At 43.7% G+C, this 19,777-nt stretch overlaps 1 protein-coding gene across 4 annotated transcripts in view; it reads right to left on the reverse strand.

Annotated features, from left to right (window-relative positions):
- PIK3AP1 (phosphoinositide-3-kinase adaptor protein 1) overlaps positions 1–19,777 on the reverse strand; it is a 117,736-nt gene that overhangs the window by 54,403 nt on the left and 43,556 nt on the right. For 3 of the 4 annotated variants that reach the window (XM_086680509.1, XM_086680510.1, XM_086680512.1), the window contains 2 exons: positions 4,554–4,690; positions 1,667–1,811 (listed from right to left, as the gene is read on the reverse strand). In XM_086680509.1, the coding sequence (XP_086536635.1) occupies positions 1,667–1,811; positions 4,554–4,690 (282 nt within the window). Of the gene's footprint in view, positions 1–1,666; positions 1,812–4,553; positions 4,691–17,418; positions 17,652–18,445; positions 18,687–19,777 lie in introns of those variants that run through there. The other variant, XM_086680511.1, reaches the window with a different exon arrangement.

Consider the following 19,777-nt stretch of genomic DNA (forward strand, 5'->3'; position numbering starts at 1 on the left):
CAGTACCATGATAAACAGGAAGAGGACCTGAGTTTAAAGCACTTTATACAAAGGTCAGTAGTTGGCACAAGGTGGGATAGATCCTGGCAGGTGGAATTCTGCCTCCACGACACTGGGCCAGGAGAATTGATTCACTTGCTCTGTTGCTGTCATTACTACGTGCTCTCTCTCTTCGGCACCACAGGAAGGGGTTTTGAGGAGGAAAGAAAAAATTAAAAATACACCAACCACAAAGATTCGATTCACAAAAGAGGAAATGCAACAAGTACAGAACATGGAAAAACATTCAGCCTCTTTAATAATCAAAGAAATGCAAATTAAAACAATGGGCTACTCTTTAAAAAGACATCAAATTAGCAAAGATATTTTAAATGATAATGTCTAGTGCTGGTGATGATATAGCAAACTTGATAGAAGTAATATTTCAGAAGGCAATTAAACCTTATTTCCAGGATCCTTAAAAATGCCCATCATTTCAAGGGATTCCATCTTGAGGAAAAAATCCTAAATGCATGCATGAAGATGCTCAATATATCATAACTTAAAAGAATAAGAAGACAATAAGAAATCAGAAATTATGTAAATACAGAACACAATGAGGAAATGGAAAATTGAAAGATGACACTTCTTTTCAATGGAGTATTATGCAGCTTTAAACAATATGGATTATAAGATATAGGTCCAACACAAGGAACTGGCTTTAAAAACTATGATACATCTGTACAATGGATTACCTCGTAACCATTAAGCATCATGTTGCAAAAGAATATTTATTAACATGGGAAATACTCAAAGGTATTTTCCAGGTAATGAAAGTGGCCGATGAGACTATACAAAGCTATGTACACAGGGGTGCCTGGGTGGCTCAGTCAGTTAAACATCCGACTTCAGCTCGGGTCATGATCTCACAGCCTGTGAGTTCGAGCCCCGTGTCAGGCTCTGTGCTGACAGCTCAGAGCCTGGAGCCTGCTTTGGATTCTGTGTCTCCCTCTCTCTCTGCTCCTCTCCTGCTCATGCTCTGTCTCTCTCTGTCTCAAAAATAATAAATAAAAACATTAAAAATAAATAAATAAAATAAATAAAAAAACAAAGCTATGTACACAGATTCAGAAAAATATAGAAATCACTGATTTCCTTTGAGGTGGGCATATAGGCAATTTTCTATTTACTTTCCTTTATGGTGGTTGTATTCCTCAACTTTTTGGTACTGAGCTCACATTACTTTTGTAACAGAAAAAGTATGTTATAAAATGGTAAGTTACAAAGTCCATGTAACAGCACAGGGTAAAAGAATGCTAAGAGGATAAATATAAGATTATATAAAGAAAAACAGAATATTGAAAACAACTGTTGTTAAAACTTGTGAACAAAGGCCAAAAGACAGTATAGTAGTCTGATGACTTTTTTCTACTTTCCTCTAGTTTAAAAAATTTTTAATATGTTTACTTCATAAGGATAAAAATTTTAATATATCTACTTTTTCCCCATCACACATGTACATTTCTGCAACTTCCTTTTCCTTTAAATAGAACATGACAACCAAATCCAAATGTTGGCTGTCAGTCTTCTCAATTGCTGAATAAAGACAGGACAAGTAAAAGAAAGTAAGAGTGGGCCTCTTCCTGAACAGGACGCCTAATTTCCGGAGGTAGATGGGGCTACTTACTGGGGGCCTTCACGGAAATGGTGTACTCATTCTCCAGCTTGGCTTCCACCCTTAATGAGGGAGAATCCTCAGGAGAAAATTCCGCCTCTGTGGTCACCCTCTCATCCAGCTTACATCTCACGATGACGTAGACAGTGGTTTCCGCCTGCAACAGGAGACCAGTCAGTGTCCCCTCTCCCTCCTGGGTACCCTATTAGGGTGCTGGGCAGAGGGTCTCCTGGCTCCCTGATCCCCAGCTGTATCTAGAGAGGCTGTCCCAGAGCAGGGTGGGGTCTGGAGTCTAGCACTGGGCACAACTGCTGTGGGTCTCAAAAAGACAAGTTACAAAGACCGAGAGTGAACATTTATAAGCCTTTACGGCAATTTGATGGAGTAATTTTATGTCTGTTGAACTTAATGTAATAATTTAAAAACCTGGGGCTTGTATTTCATACATACTTTTATTTCATTTTTACAGCATTTCTTTTTTATTGTGTTTTATAAAAGCATTAGCCCGTGGCAGAATTAGAAAATTTAAAAAGCAAAATAAAAAGGATCTTCACAGATAGTTTAAGAAGCACTATTCTGAGAGTAGGCTGGCTACTCAAAGTGAAGCCAGCAGACTAACAGCACTGGAAATCATTAGAAATGCAGAATCTCAGGCCCTTCCTGGATCCACTGAACCATCAAAGTCCGAATTTTACCAAGACACCCGGGGTGACTCACATGCACCTCACAATGTGAGAGGCAACAGCCAGAAGAAGCCCTCTTGGCTTCTGCTCTTTATGCTGTTCTTGAATGGGAAAAATGCCTTATTGGAGGACTGATTTTCCTAAGGCATGGAGCAACCTATGAATAGCTATTTTACCTTGCTTTAAGATCTCTGGCTGGGCCAGCCACATGTGATTGTCTTGTTTTACTGTGCTAGTTAAGTGGGTAATGGGCCTCTCAAAACTTGAACTGCTAAGGATAGACCCTCCAAAGAGAAGCGGAGAAAGAAGAGATTTCCAGTCATTGCTAATCCCCAAGTGTTCATCCTACGATTCTATTATAAAGTCCTTTGGGGCACCTGGGTGGCTCAGTAGGTTAAGTGTCCCAACTTTGGCTCAGGTCATGATCTCACGGTTTGTGGGTTTGAGCCCTTAACTGTTGGTTGAGCTCTGAGCTGACAGCTCAGAGCCTGGAGCCTGCTTCCGATTCTGTCTCCCTCTCTCTCTGTCCCTCCCCCTCTCACACTCTGTCTCTCTCTCTCTCGAAATGGACAATAAAATAAAAAATAACATAACATAACATAACATAACATAACATAACATAACATAACATAACATAACATAACATAACATAACATAAAATTAAAAAGCCCTCATAGTAGCCCTTCATGATGAAGGCCACTATTTCACAACAGGTGAAGGAGAGGCATGATTCTGGTTTCTGGAGACTGTTGAGGCTGAATGTGGATGCGTTTGTGGTTGACCTGGCTCTGGCTGCAGCCAAGGCCCTGTCCCACCTGCTCCTTCTCCCAGGCAACATGGAGAGTCAGAATGAGTGTGTTCTTCTCTGTTGACAGTCAGGACCCAACCCCAGTCCAGCCACCCCAGGATCCAGAGACCAAGGACAGGCCACAAGGAGAATCCTGGAAGCCAGGACGGGAGAAGGAACAAAAGTCTGGAGAATCAGGGAGGCATGTCAAGGGCACCATTCTTCAGTTCTGAATGCCTTCACCCACAAGTGCCCACTAGCCTGGTCTTGGGAAAAGACCACAGGTCTCAGGACGAGAAGAGTGTGGGGAAGACAGGCGGGCATATGGACAGCCTAGACACTGGAATGCCCACCAAGAGCTGGCCAACAAGGAGGAAGCATGAAGCGGGCTGAGAATAAAGAAAAGTGAGTGGTGGGAACAGTGGACTGGGGGATACATGCCCCATCTAACGGGCTGCTAGGCCCAGCCACTCACCTCAGGCCTGGTATTACCAGATTCTGATTCAAAGGAAGCTGGGAACAGATTCTCATGCCTAATTGCTAAAACACTGTGCAATCTAAACCAAACATATCTATGAGCTCAATCTCACCCAAAGCAGCGGTTTGCAATCTCTATGGAGGGAGTCCTTCCTCAACACCTCGTGGCCTCAGGCTGCACGGAAAACCACTCACTGGTGCAAGGAAGCTAGTACTTCCCACTGCCAAGGCTCACACACCCTCTTGTCTCTAGGAGACCATGCTGGCAAACTTAGCAAAGGGCTTGTATCCACAGGGAAGTATTTTACTGCCCTGAACTAATTATCACATATTTTCCACAAGGAAATAAAAAACTACCAACAGGATGGTAGGATTCAAAGGACAATGGACTATCAATTGTGCCATCACATTCAAGTCACCTGTTAACACATGTCCCACCCTGAAAATGTGAGTCACATTATGCTTTGGCATTTATCTTATCCCTTTAGCAATCAGCCTTGGCAAGTTTCAGCCAGCAAGCTTCAAGGGACCCATGTGGGGCACAGCAGTGGTCGGTTGATGGAGAAGCAAGCTCGCAAAATGCCCCCCATCTCCCTCCTCCCAGCACTACCCTGGCAGGAATAGACCCAGGCCTCTACCTCCAGGGCTGGCATAAGTGTCCGGTAATGCTCATGTGTGCCACATGCTCTGTGTTTTTGATCCAGGAACTCACAGTCTTAGATCGATGGCACATACATTCCTGAGCTCACCTCTGTTGGACTTAAAGGAGTGAGTTGTGCTCAAGGCCCAGGTCCTGGGGTTCTCAGGGAAGCTCATCTACAGAGGAATCCCAAGGGAAGGCTGGGATTACACTGAGGTGCAACAGGAAAACCCCACTCCTTTCACTATGACAACTGCATCCACTGAAAAGGCCATGTTCTGACACTGATCCACCAGCCCCAGGAGCGCCTACCCCACAGCGAATGCGGTCCGGCTGCACCACCATCAGGTTCCCAGGTGAAGTCTGCGGCGGTAGGCTCTGCTGCTTCGAGTAGGAAGGCCCCTTCTCGTCTTCAGCCTCTGTGTCAGTGACTGAGTCACAACCAGAATCTACGGAACAAAGGACACCGCTGAATGGGAACACAAGGAAGGAGAACTATTGGGCACGTTCCGTAAGCCCGAAAGCCCCAAACATTACCAAATAGGAAATGGCTCTGAACGTCAAATAAATATAAGCTGAAGGGAGTGACTCAGGAAATCATGAAAGAGGACCTAATGAGGAAAAGCCAATGACCTGGTAGGCCACAAGGGTAGGGTGACAGCAAGAGGAAGACTGCTGAGAAGAAGGCCAAAAAGTCTGAGACAGGCTGCTGCCCAACGCTAGCAAGTCTAGTCTCAACAGGTGGGCTTCTGGAAGCTTTGCCTCCAGACTTCCTGCACTGCTGGCTTTAGTGGCTGTGAGGAAAGGAGAACCCTTCTCCTCAGGTGGGGTCAAGCATCAGCTGTCCATTTAAAGGCCATCTTTTGAACATCAAGTAAAAACTGTGCTGTCCAGGAAGCCACTATTCCTCAGGGTTACGACGAGCCAATGTGCCCACTCTGGAGTAACAGTGACAAGCATTCATTTTCAACAAATCTCCGGTCAGTGTAACCGGGTTCCAGATCGGTGCCACAGCCAACACCTCTACTGTGCACAGGCTCAGGCAGGTGAGGAGGGGTGTCCTGGTGTGTGGGGCATGGCACAGAGTGAGATGATGCTGAGATGGTGTAAGTGGAACCTACCAGAGTTCTAAGGCAGGAGCTGTTAACCAGAATCCATCAACTGATAGGCTGTGTGCAAGATTTTTATTCGGGGGGGGGGGGGGGAGGGGTGCACGCGCATGCGTGTGCACAGGCCTATACTCTCTGGAGATAGTCCGAAGCTTCTGTAAGATCCCAAAGAAGGACAAAATAGTTAAGAATGGTTAAGAGGAGAAGGAAGGCTCATCCAGCCCCTTTCTTGGGCCATCTCTTCTTCACTCCTAAATCACTTACAGAGCAGCCAAACATGTCAGGCACTGAGAGGACATGAAGATGAATAAGATATCGATCCTGCCTGTGGAGAACCCACAGTCTAAAAGGGCAGGTACAGTGAGAGGTAAGGGTTATCTTCGTTGATTCCTGCAGGCTGACCTCCCAGGGAAGGAGGTGGCCTCCTGCAGAGCTCATGGCAATCAGTCCTAGTAGAATGCTGGGCTGGTACATCAGGCCACTGATATGTCCCACAGAAAGCTCTACCCACGGGCTTGCACGCTAGACCTCAGGTCATACAGGGGAAGAGGCTGTGCTCCCACGACCGTGAAGGCTGAGATGGGTTAGGGGACTAGGCACCATCACGTCCTACTGCTGCTAACTGTGGGGCAACGACCTCCAGGACCCGCTCAGGCTGGGCAAAGGGCTGAGGTTTCCCAGATAGGCAGCTTAAAAACCCCACAGCCTTGGCCAGCGGTCTCATCCTAGAGCCTGACATCTGTGCTGACAGATGTCTATGCATGGCCCCAGACTGTGACAGACAGTGAGGCAGATTCCTGCTGCTCTTCCCTCTCTGTGATTTCTCTCAAGACTCACTATTCCACAAGGTCTGCCGGAGGCGGCCAGATCTCTGACCTTGCTTGCACAACAGGAATCCAAGCAGAATTTAGTGCTGACAGACGAGGCAAAGGACTCTGGGTGTTTTAAGCGGGGCGGGGGGGTGATACTATTTTTCACTAGCCATCAGAGCCAACGATCTTCTGTATCTCTCCTGTCCTTGCCAATCCTACTGACTCCCTTCTCAGTGCTAATTATCCCCCTCCAAGGCTAACTGGAGTAATGTCCCTGCCTCCCTGCTCTCCAAGACCCATTAACTGAGGCTGCCATTTTCTCCACTGGATCTGTCCTTCCTGATAGCCTTCTGTCCTTGATTGGTTACTTCTAGAACAGCCAGGACCCAGTCCCATGGACAGAGTTGTACATGCCACCCAAGCAACTCTCAGCCACCAAGGGACCTTGTGAAGGAAAGAGCCAAAAAGATCAGTGATGATTAATATTCTTCTTCTGAGTAATTATATAATATCACCTCAAGCTTCAATATTTTATTATTAGATGCCTGAACTATCCCATTTTTTTTTTTCATTTCTGAGGTTCTTCTTGGAAAAGAAAATAACCTCATTGAGTTAAAACACTCAATCAGCTACTTTATTTTTATTATTATTATTATTTTAATATATTTTATTTTTGAGAGAGAAGGAGAGTGCAAGCAGGGGAGGGGCAGAGAGAGAGGGAGACACAGGATAGAAAGCAGGCTCCAGGCTTTGAGCTGTCAGCACAGAGCCGGATATGGGACTCAAACCCAAAAACCTGGAGATCGTGACCTGAGCCGAAGTCGGAGACTTAATGGACTGAGCTACCCAGGCACCCCTCCAATCAGTTACTTTAAACTGCAAGAAGCTCCCCAGAATTGCTCCAGAATTGTTTAGATGCTACCCTGAGCGGCCGAGTCCCAGGCACCAACTTTTGCCAATTCTCTATTCTAATTTACAATACAGGTACAAGCTTCTTGGGACAGACCCATTGTACAGTCTACCAGTGCTTCAAGAAAGAAGAACATGTCATTTCTCCCAAATTACTGATCTATTATTAGTCAACTAGCCAGAGTCAGAGCTCTACTAAATAATATTAAGGAAAGAGCAGAGAAAATACAAATAGGCCAATGAGAAAGACAGGATAATAAAAGATATGGAGAATTTTAGAAACACACTGATGTGAATTCCATGCTAAGAATTTTTTAGATTTCAGTACAATTTTTATAGAAAAATATTAATTGCCAAAACGGTCTTAAAATAAGAAAATCTGACTAAATCAATAATCATAGATTATATATGTTTTATGTCTCTTACTAAAGTTTAAGAAACAATAAAGTGTATTCCTATTTTAGATTACATTTATAAAAAAAAATTAAACAGCAATTAAATTCAATGGATAACCTAAAAACCAAGCTTCATTCTCATAAAAACTTAATATGTGATAAAGAAAGCATTAAAAATCAGTATAAAGAAAATGGTTGGTGAGAAGAATGACTCAGGAAATGGTGCTGGGAAAATTTAGCTATTTTGGGGTGGGGATGGGAAAACAGAGGGACTATTGCGATGCTTCCTAATTCTCACATACCTCCAAATAAAGTTTATATGGATTATAGACTGAAGTGAACAATAAAACAGATTTTTAAAATTAAAAAGATGAAAATATGGGTGAAAATTTAACATTGGCTCGGGAAAAGACTTATTAATCTTAAACAACAAAAGAAATACGATCCAAACAAGCAATAGGGTTGGTATGAATTTAAAACTTCAGTAAAAAACATTTTAAAAACCTAAAATCTAAATCATATTGTTTTAGTGGCATTAGTCATAATAGTCAAATTGGAAACAACCCAATTGTCCCTCAGCTGATGAATGGATAGACAAAACATGGTATATTATTCAGTCATAAAAAGGAATAAAATATTGACATTGAAAACATACTGAGTGAAAGAAGCCAGTCACAAAAGACCACATATTTTTTTATTTCAAATATATGATATGTCTACAATAGGCAAATCTATAGAAACAAAAAGTAGATTAGTGGTTGCCTAGGGCTGGGGGCTTGGTGGGGGCTAGGGAGTTGGGGGAGCATAGCTAAGGGGTATGTAGTTTCTTTTTTGAGGTAATGAACATATTCTAGAATGAATTGTGGGGATAGCTGCAAAAGTCTGTGAATATACCAAAAAAAGCCTCGCTGAATTTTACACTTTAAATGGGTAACTTGTATATTATATGAATTACATCTCAATAGAGTGTTACCAAAAAATCCAGTGGCAAGTCACAAACTGGTTTAAAATTAGAAATAAACAAGCGAAGGGGCTAATTTCCTTAAGATATGAAGAGATCACAGAAATGTCTTTTAAAATACCCAGTAAGTAGATAATTCACCAAGGAAAAAAATACAAATTACCTCCCCATCTAAAAAGAAATAAACCATCATTCATTATCACTAATGATCATGAAAATAAAATAAAAATAACATTTTACATTTACTGCTATTTTACCTTTTCAAGTTAGGAAACTTTTGAAGGTGAGGTAATATACTCACTCTCATTTGATGCTGAGGGAAGTATAAACTGGTAAGACCTTTCTGGAAAGGCATGTGTTCATATGCCGAGAAAGAGAAAGGTTTTGGTTTTGGTTTGGTTTGGTTTGGTGTTTTGTTTTGTTTTGTTTTGTTTTGTTTTGTTTTGTTTTGAGAGAAAGAGAGAGAGAGCATGAGCAGGAGAGGGATACAGAGAGAAAGAGAATCCCAAGCAGGCTCTAGACTCAGCGCAGAGTCCAACACAGAGCTCGATCTCACAACCAGATCATGACCTGAGCCAAAATCAAGAATCAGACAGACTCTCAATTGACTGAGCCATCCAGGCGCCCCTGAAAGAGAAAGTCTTTAAAGTGTTCATACCTATGGCCGCATATTTCTACTATAAGTCTCTCTTAAGGGGGAAAATAAATGTTCAAAATGTAGATAAAGACAATGAACAAAGATGTCTGCTAAATCACTCTTCGTATCCATGAAAAGTGGAAAACAACCTAACTGATGAAAGAACATTTAAAAATATTTTAATTTTTTTTTTTTTTTAACATTTATTTTTGAAACAGAGAGAGACAGAGCATAAACGGGGGAGGGTCAGAGAGAGGGAGGCACAGAATCTGAAACAGGCTCCAGGCTCTGAGCTGTCAGCACAGAGCCCGACGCGGGGCTCGAACTCACAGACCATGAGATCATGACCTGAGCCCAAGTCGGCCACTTAACCGACTGAGCCACCCAGGCGCCCCTAAAAATATTTTAAAAGAGGGGCGTCTGGGTGGCGCAGTTGGTTAAGCGGCCGACTTCGGCTCAGGTCACGATCTCGCGGTCCGCGAGTTCGAGCCCCGCGTCGGGCTCTGGGCTGATGGCTCAGAGCCTGGAGCCTGCTTCCGATTCTGTGTCTCCCTCTCTCTCTGCCCCTCCCCTGTTCATGCTCTGTCTCTGTCTCAAATAAATAAATAAATAAATAAATAAATAAATAAACGTTAAAAAAAAAAAGAGTTTTAAGTAGAAGCTTATGACATTATGTTAAGCAAAAAAGCAGGATATAGAATCATATATCTTATAGTGTCGGATATCAACTATATAAAGAAAAACGCATTTAAAAGGTCAGAAGAAAATCTGTCCTTGGATTGTGCATGGCCCCTCTTCCCTCCCTCCCTCTTTTCCTCCTTCCTTCCTACCTCCCAACCTTCCACGTGTTTTCCTATTTTACACAATGAGAAAGCACTTGGATAATGGGGGTTGGGGTACAGAGAAAAGCAGCAACTGACTCCGTTGGCTAATCGTGTCACTAGCTTGGCATAAATGAGATTGACCCTAACAGTGCGGCACTTGGCAGATATTCCCCAGCATTCAGATGGGGCATATAAACAATTCCTTCCAGTTGGTCTATTCATTTAGTCACCTGAAATGAATTCACTCCCAGCAGCTAATTCACTTCAGGAAGTCAGGCAGGATGCCATTCATTCTGCCGGCTGCTTCTGGAGGCGCTGATTGACAACACTATCGCTTGCGTTTCTTCAGCCACATCTGCCTCTTCCACAGTGTACTACAGACTGGGCCAGGCCAACCACTTCAGCAAATCCAAAGTTTCCTTTGAAGGAAATGCCAACCCAGACATAAGCACCCCTGAAACCCACCTCACAGAGTGACATGGCACCAAGCTTTGCCACGTAAGTATGCAGATCCCTTGTGACCCCTCCCCACCTTGAAGATAATACCACCTTTTTTTCTAACGTTTATTCATTTTTGAGAGACAGAGAGAGACAGAGCATGAGTAGGGGAGGGGCAGAGAGAGGGAGACACAGGATCTGAGAGCCTGATGAGGAGCTCGAACCCATGAGCTGTGAGATCATGACCTGAGCCGAAGCCGGATGCTTAACCAACTGCGCCACCCAGGTGCCCTCATAATACCACCTTTGCTGTCCTGAGACTCAAATAATAAATGTTTGAGTGAAGGCATTCCGAAAACCCCAAGGACCCCACACAATGTAAAGTACTATTAAGACACCAATAGTATCCTCACTGCTTTAAAATTGAACAATATTTTCTCAGCTTTTACGAGGTCCACAGGAACTCTGGAGAAATCATAGAAAAAAAGACTTCCTTTGTACATCTGCCCCCCCCCCCCCCCACACACACACAAAGTCTTATCTATAAAGGATCCATGTGGCAAATACTCCTAGGATTCAGTGGCAGGAAAAGTTTGTCTCTTCAGAGAACTTGCCTGTTTTCTCTTACTAGACCACAAGAACAGGCTAACATGGTGCATTTCACTTTTTGCCCTTACTTCCAGACAGTTCAGTCATCATTTTGGTTCTTAACTGCTGTTAACACTCTCACCCAGGTCCTTGGTCATGCCTATTTGTCTTTAATATTGTGTTTAATTTTGGAGGCTGCTCCAAATTCTTTGGGGATCTAGGGAGGATGTGAATCAATGTTTCTCAAACTGGTATCTGCCAGAAGTCCTCCCCTATAGTCCTTATGAGAATCTGTGCTTGGGCTTAAATTTAGATGATAATGCCTTTAAAGTAAAAGGCAAACACGTTCCAAGTTATCTAGATGACCATGTTATAACTGGGTCCTGCCATAGGATTGTGGTGTCCGTGTGTGTGTGGAGGGGGTGGGTTGCAATCATTTTGCAGCTAGATTGTGCTATTCTGAATGTCAGAGGCTAATGAGCAAAGAGGAGAGGGGGCAGGGCAATGTGCAGAGTAGGCATTTGTGCCACATAAACACCAGAGGGTTTCCCTGTACACTACTTCATATAGAGAAATGCGGTGGGGGATCCAAGTCCCAAAATAACAGCTGCAGCAACCCCCTCAATGGAATCAGTGAGCACCACAGCCTCGTGCCATGTTCATGATGCTTCCTCAATAAACCAGCATTGTCTGATGAAATAAATATAGTCAGTATGCCTTTTATTTGTTTCATACCTATATTTGTATCTTGCCCATGTTCTGCTTTCAGAGTTGGGAAAGAATACTAAGCGTAAGAATACTAAGCCTAAGCGTAAGGAATATGTTCATACATAGTTAAACAACGTCAGAATAATGGTTTTTTTTCCCTCTGTGAAGGAGTCTACACATTATTTGGGTCTATAAACACCCTGAGTTTTAGGGGCACCTGGATGGCTCGGTCGGTTAAGCATCACATTTTTGATTTCAGCTCAGGTCATGATTTCACAGTCATGAGATCAAGCCCTGCCTTGGGCTCCTCATTGGGCCTGGAGCCTGCTTAGGATTCTCTCTCTCTCCCTTGCTCTCAGCCCCTCCCCCACTCACACATGCTCACACATTCTCTTTCTCTCTCTCCAAATAAATAAACATTTTTTCAAGCTATGAATTTTAAATGAAATGCATATATGTATTCACCTGTAGCCCCACTGCACCACGTGGAGCCACTCATACTAGGTCAGAGGATTGATTGGTGACAGATTCCTTCCTACTAATAATAACAATAAAAGTTACCATTCATTGAATACTGTGGTGACTGCTTAACAGTCTTAATCTCATTTAATACTTACAACAACACTAGGAGATAGGATTCAAGACCCTATTCTCATTTTATAGATGGAAACATGTGCCTGAAGGACTCAAGTAAGCAAGCAAGCGGGAATTCACCCCCAGGGGTCTGTGTCTGGCCTCGTGTTTGGATAGGTCCAAGGCAGGAAGCAGCTGTCACCTGCTATTCCTGGTGTGGGGTTGTGGCTGCAACTCATGAGACACAATGTGGGCTTTTGCTCACCAATGCCTGGTGATGCTGTCATGTTCTGAGCCATGCTGCCTTGGGTTAGGTGTGCTGTGACCTGCAACCGGGGCCAATAGGCACATCCTGAGAATGGGGTTTAAGTCAAGAGACACTGAACATCAATGGAACCAGCCAGGATCCTGCACGTTCAAGGGGCCTCTGACACAAGGCTGCACTCTCTTACTTCCCAATTAAGTTTTCAGACCATTAAGTTTGCTGTCTTTTTCCTGCACATTGTCTGGCACTCAGTCAGGACTATGGCATTTTGATAGTCTGCAGGAAGGCCAGAGAATGGTGTTTGCTGATCTTGGAGAGTTTCTTCAGAATACACAAGCTAACTTTTCTTTGTAAGGTAATGCTAAACTTTGGGAAAACTATAAACAAGGATCATTCTTAAAAATAATCGCATTTGGGGGCACCTGGGTGGCTCAGCCAGTGAAGTGTCCAACTCTTGATCTCAGCTCAGGTCATGATCTCACTGTTCATGAGTTTGAGCCCCACATCAGCCTCTGCACTGATGGCGTGAACAAAGCCTGCTTGGGATTCTGTCTCACCTTCTCTCTGTCCCTCCCCCCATTGTGCTTTCTCTATCTCTATTTCCGTCTTAAAATGAATAAACTTAAAAAAAATACACATTTGTTGAGCATTTACTATACGCCAGGAACCAGGCAAGACCCTTAACATATAAGGTTCCATTTTATCACAACTAAGAAGAGATTGATATGACTCTGCCCATTTCACAGATGTGAAAACTAGGGCACGGAAATTTAAGCAAGTTGTCCAAATCATTCAAGTGCTTGCTGTGTGAAAATTTAACCCCCAAATCCATGCTCTTGTGCACTTTTACAGTGTTTTCCACACTGTGACCCACATAACCTGGTGTACAGGAGATGATTCCAAAGTGAACAGCAAATATTCAGTGACACTGAACCACATGGTAGAAAGCAATCCCCTTTCAATTCTTTCAATCCCACTATATCAAGAAGACCCGGTATGATAAGAGGATGCCTTTAATAGCTCTTTCACATGCTTTTCTTTTTCTCCCTTGGTACAATGGTGAGAACAAGGCCTTAACCCCACAGACTTCTGTAGGCTCAAGTATCCAGTAAAACTTAATACCATTGTTTGATTTTTATTGTCTTCATTTTTAAAGTTACCTTTTTCAACATTAAAAGATTCTGGTTTTTCAATTATAGTGGCAAAGTTTCCTTTTTTTTTTTTTTTTTAATCGATAGAGAGAGGGAACAAGTGAGCGAGGGCAGAGAAAGAGAGGGAGAGAGAGAATCCCACAAAGGGCACAGAGAGAGGAAGAGAGAAAGAGAAAGAAGTTTGGCTCACCCAATGTGGGACTAGAACTCACATAATGACATAATGACCTGAGCTGAAGTCAGGTGCTTAACCGACTAAGCCACCAAGGCGCCCCAAAATTTCCTTTTAAAATAAATTTACGTAGGGGCACCTGGGAGGCTCAGTCGGTTAGGGGTCTGACTCTTGGTTTTGGCTGGGGTCATGGTCTCGAGGTTCATGGGTTTGAGCTCTGCAACAGGCTCTGTGCTGACAGTGCAGAGCCTGCTTGAAATTCTCTCCCTCTCTCTCTGCCCCTCCCCTCCTCATGTTCTCTTTCTTTCTTTCTCTCTCTAAATAAAAAATAAACTAAAAACACCCTTTTTAAATAAAATAAGTTTACTTAAAAAACATGAAATGACTCAAAAACAATATTGGGGTTTTTTTTTTGTTTTTAAGTAGGCTCCATGCCCAGTGTGTGGCTTGAACTCATGACCCTGAGATCGAGTCACATGCCCTACCAATTGAATTGGCCAGACACCCACAAAATAGTGTTAATAGTACAATGGAAATAGATAGCGGTTGAACAACATTGTGAACGTCATTAACGTCACTGAATTGTATATTTAAAATTGGTTAAAATGGCAAATATATATATTTTGCCACATTTAAAAAATTGATAATGTAATATACCCAAACCAAAAAAACCATTGAATTTTACCCTTTAAATGGGTGAACTGCACGGCATATGAATTATATCTCAATAAAACTGTTGAAAAAGATAAATCAAAAGCCATGTTGATAATTCTCACGTGACTGAAGTTTGAAGAAAGGTGAATTATGCTGTACTGCTCCCATTTTGTTAAGCTAAATTCATCAGTAATTTTTAAAATAAGGTAAAGTAAAGGAAGGAAGAGAGGAAAAAAGACCTGAAGTATGAACATACTGAATCCAAGTTTTGGATGAGAAGGAAAAAGAAAGTGAACAAAGAAAGAAACGAAGGCGATACATTTCAGCAGAGAATGAAAAGCTTTCTACCAATATAGCCCCAAATGGCATGAAACAGAAATGATCATTAGGGCGACTCCAATTGTGGTCACCGGGGAATGTGTGTCCCTGGGCTGGAATGAAATAGGAGAGGATCGTCAGTTGTGTCCAAGATTTCCAGTGCAGCTGTTAAAAGAAAGAGTGAAGAAACTCAAAGATTTCTTGGAAGAATGCAGACATGAATAGCCACGAAACCCAGGTAGCGGTGTCCGGGAATAAGAGCGGCCATATTCTCTCTGCATTTGCATCCTGGGTCAGGGACGCAAATTTAACTATCACACAGGTGAGGCAGGAATATAGAGAGTTGCCTGAAGTCTGGAGAAACTTCCAGCGGCTTTTCCAATGTCAGGATGACATTTCTCAACTATTATGATTTTCACCCATCCTACCTAAGCTACAATGTTGAAACCATAAAACGACTATGCCTGAAAGCCTGACATAAAGCTTTCCGAAGCCTGAGCTTCCAGATGACCTAGCAAGCACCTACTGAACATGATAGACGTGGGTCCCATTGGGGACTATACAATGTGTCCTCCACAGTCTTGGCCTTCAGCTTACAGCTGAACTGGGAAGAGGAAGCTCCATGGGAAAAACATGACAGAACTATGGAATCCCTTACCAGCAAGCAGCAGCCTGTGTGGTGAGACCATAACCACAACAACATGAAGTAAGTTATGTTTTAAGTGTTTAAAATGTGCTGGTGCAAGAAAAATAGAACAGAAGTTTCAGAAGTTGAGAAAACCTTCCTGAGGGATGAAGAAGGCAGGTTAACTTTCTTTAATTGATTCAAATAGTAGCTGGATGCTGAGATGACCCTTTGGTGAAGAAGGTACATTTTCCATTTAAATTAATAAAATAATTCATAATTCTTTCCTTTATTCCTTCCACATATAGTCATTGCCTATCAATGAATAATATATAGTCAAAGCATATCTTAGGACCCCCAAGAAATGTAGGGGTGAGAACATTTCTGTCTTCCCTGGCAGTGGGGGGATCACTCAGGCAAAAAACACAGGACAGCTGCTCTCAACCTCCAGAGACAAATGAGAACAGGAATAACTTAAAAATAGATAAATAAATAAACAAACAAACAAACAAACAAACCTCATGAGGGAAAAGCAGGAATTTATCAATAAAACACAGTTTATGGCCACTAGAGGATCAAAGCAGAAAGGACATCCCAAAGAAATGACAGGTATGGAGTTGAAAGGCACAGAGAATGCGGACATGGGGGCAGGGGGGTCGGGGCGACTTTCCTGGCAGAGGTAAAGGCACGATTAAGGACACAAAGGCTTCACAGCAAATGATGCATTTGAGCTACAGGAAGCACTGTGGGGGTACCTTCTATATGGGGTAAGAGGGGAAAGGGAATGAGAGGGCCCTGAATGCCATTTCAGGGACTTTGGTTGTGTATCAAAGACCTGTCAGCAACACTACTCAGGAGAAAAGGCCATTCTGTAAAATATAGATTGAAAATATAGTTTCATTTTCCTAAAAGTGGACGAACTTTGCTTGTTTTTCAAAATAATTCCAGACACACAAGCAGAGTATGTCAGCTCTTTTGTAAATCTTGGTCAGAATCAAGAAGGGGAGTGGCTGACCACCCAACACATAAACAGTATGGAGCAAACAGTGCCTCCAAATAAATAAGAAAACATAAACTGGAGGCTAACAAACTGTTGCCAAGCCAACATCCTGCTCTATCGCTTTCTCGAACGAATGAGATGCTATAATTAACCTGATGTCTGAGAGTATACCACAAGCATGGTTCACAAAATGCTTACAAAAATGATTCTCAAGTAGACTAAACATTTCTCCTACCATGTATTTTGTTTCTACGCTATGAGCTTAGAAAATTAGGGTTATGGTTATTATGTTCTTAGAAAACGCAGAGGGAGACCTGAGGCCTAGCCTCGTCCCCAAGTTCCAAATGTGTGCATCCAAATAAAGGAGGCTTTGCTCCCTGCAAGAGCATGTGGATTCTGGGGCGAGGTGAGAGGCTTGCAATGGCGGGACTCAGGTTCTGGGTTTCTGTAACCCCCCGCTTCCTGGCAAACATCAAGAGGGCTTAATCATTTTAGTCATCACCCATGGGTCTTTCTCCCCACTTGTTCACCCACCTTGGTTAGTGGGTACTGAATTTCCTGTCCGATGAACCCCTTTCTCTTAAAAAGCTCCCAACCCAGTGACAAGTATACCCAAGCTACAGGTCACCAACCCCCCACAGAGTCACATACAGTCATCAGTCTGAATGGCGGTAGGAGGAGTCGGAGGAATGCCTTACCCACCACATCTCTTACTGGCATTAAAGTCGGGTGGGGGGAGGTGACGATTGTTTAGAGATTATTTAGAGTTAGAATGAGTTCATTAAAGTGATACCAATCGTTGGCCATGTCGCCTTCATCATCTCATCCTCGTGATGTTAAAAAGGGAAGGCAGGGAGTCCTGCGGGCATATCCCCAACTCAGACTTTCAATAAACTCATGGTGGCCACTCTGCCTCCCTGGAAACAAGGAGAAAGCAATAGAAAGGAGGAGCAAGAATGAGTCCACTCCTCCCATAAACCCAGGCTGACTTCCTGAGGTGGTCGGTGTTGCTGACTTTCCCAACACAGGCCAGCTCACCTGTCGCATTCAACCCGCTTTGCCATCCAGATGTTCTGTGCCAGCCGCAGATTCCTGAGGTGGCCCAGGTTCATTACACGCCGGTGGATATGCAGCGCAAGGTAGAGGGTTCTGATCAGGACTCTACTGTACATCAACGCCAGTCTTCTCCAGCTCACATAGGTAAGGAGTCCTTTTTCCTTCCTTCACCAGGTTAATTCCCCTGGCCCCCCTTCAAGTTCAGGATAAGGGTGCTGGACGGGAGAAGAGGAGACCTCAGGACTCTCAGATCTCTATCCAGCCCCCACCCAGTGACTCTAAATGAACTGGTCAAAGTGTTAGTTTTGTTTTGCTTTAAAGCGAAAGATGACGGCTCTTTCCTTCCCCTCCCCAACACACCCTACCTGCTCTTCAGCTTGAATAAAAATAGCCCCACAGATGAGGCTGCCATGACAACCAAAGTGAGCTTGACAGCCTCTCCTGCCCCCCAGCCTTGCTGGGCCTCTCCAGCCCTCTCCCAAGTTCAACCTGCAGGAAACCTCCCTGAGTACCAGACCCAAACTGCTCTGTCCTCATCCAAGAAGCCAAGGGTTATTTGGAGTTCTCGCACCACCCAGTGCCTCAGAAGTTTTTAAATTGTTCTCATTTGTTCCCTTCAGTGTCCTCAGCTACCTGTGCCAGACACGACTGTCTCCACCTTGCAGATGGAAAACGGAGGGCACAAGGACATGAAATGACTCGCCCTAGGTCATCAGCAGTGGGTTTAATGGTAGAACCAGATTTAGAACTCCAGGTTCCCGTTTCCTAACCAGTTCTCAGTCTGAAGGAACAATTGATCTCAGGAAAGATGACCCCAGGAGAGAAATAATTCCTCCGGGGTGAGCTTCTCCCTGGCCACAGACAGAAGTCCCTCAACCAGTCTCTGAGATAAATCTGGGAAGGGTTGCAGAAACCCACCTCTACCCTGGATCCAGCATCTCTGGGGATGCTCCAAGCACAGCTTTCATGGGCCAAGTTTATCAAAATCCTTAAGAAGCGTCATCCATACCTGCATTCCAAAATCCACCCCTGGGGAGAAGGCTCTCCACCAGGAGGGCTCTCAGGGCTGGAGGCCTGTAAGCCCCTGTTTCATCCTTCAGGAAACCCCAGTGTTGCTAACAAAGCAGGAGGTACCACAGCCCCCATGAAGGCTTCCTCTTTCTTCACCTCTTTCCGATACTTATAAATGTGCTTCCTCTCTCTATGTAAATTTCGTTCAAATGGCAGGACATACGCTTGTAATGAGGCCATTAATAACTACTCTTTAAACAGCCTCTTCTGAGTTTCCTGGTTCAGAAATCAATTCTAATCTAAACAGACACTGATGTCTAGATTTACTGGTGTGAGGACAGACAAATGGGCTTTGTCTGGTGCAGGCCACAAAAATACAGTTTATTTTCACCCGGCCAAGAACTGGGAGACCAAAGGCAACTTTAAAAAAAAATTTTTTTTTTAATGTTTATTTCTTTTTGAGACAGAGTGTGAGCTGGGGAAGGGGCAGAGAGAGAGAGGGAAACACAGAATCCAAAACAGAATCCAGGCCCTGAGCTGTGAGCACAGAGCCCGACACAGGGCTAGAACTCAAGAACCATGAGATCATGACCTGAGCCGAAGTCAGACATTTAACCGACTGAGCCAGCCAGGAACCCCAGGCAACTTTTGCTAATAGAAATGAGCTTAGGAAATTGTGAAGAAAACTCCTTTTCTTTTTTCTACCATTCCACTGTCACACTTGCAGGAAAGGCTGAGGTGAGGTTTACTTGCCCCCACTGTGGCTCACAGCGTCCTAACCAGCTAAAACTGGGAAACTGGACTGGTCAGTTTCACTTTCCGTTTTTAGGAAGGGTAACTTTCTCTCCCTCCTCACCCCGAAACGCTGCATCTGAACTCACAGTAGGGTCAAGCTGAGGGGGGGCGCATGCTTCTCAGCGATCAGCTTTACAAAAATTACACGGGGAGCCTGGGTGGCTCAGTCGGCTAAGCATCCGACTCTTGGTTTTGGCTCAGGTGTTGATCTTGTGGTTCATGAGTTCAAGCCCTGCATCGGGCTCTGCAGTACAGGTGCACAGCCTGCTTGGGATTCTCTCTCTCTCCCTCTCTTTCCGCCCCTCCCTCCCTCCCTCTCTCTCTCTCTCTGAACAAAATTTAAAAAATTTAAAAAAAAAATACAAAACAACAAATGGGCCAGAATAGAAACTCAGCCCAGGGACTGCTGTTTGCCCCGCACCCTAGTAATTAAAACCTCTGCTACTAAAGGCATGGCTCTATAGATATTATATACTATTTTCTAGTAACAGAAATGCAGCTGCTGGTGGGGTTCTGGAAGAGTGTAGTCAGCAAA

Source organism: Puma concolor, chromosome D2 (assembly GCF_028749965.1).
Source record: "Puma concolor isolate L17-30 chromosome D2, mPumCon1.1.hap2, whole genome shotgun sequence".
In the NCBI taxonomy this organism is placed as follows: Eukaryota; Metazoa; Chordata; class Mammalia; order Carnivora; family Felidae; genus Puma; species Puma concolor.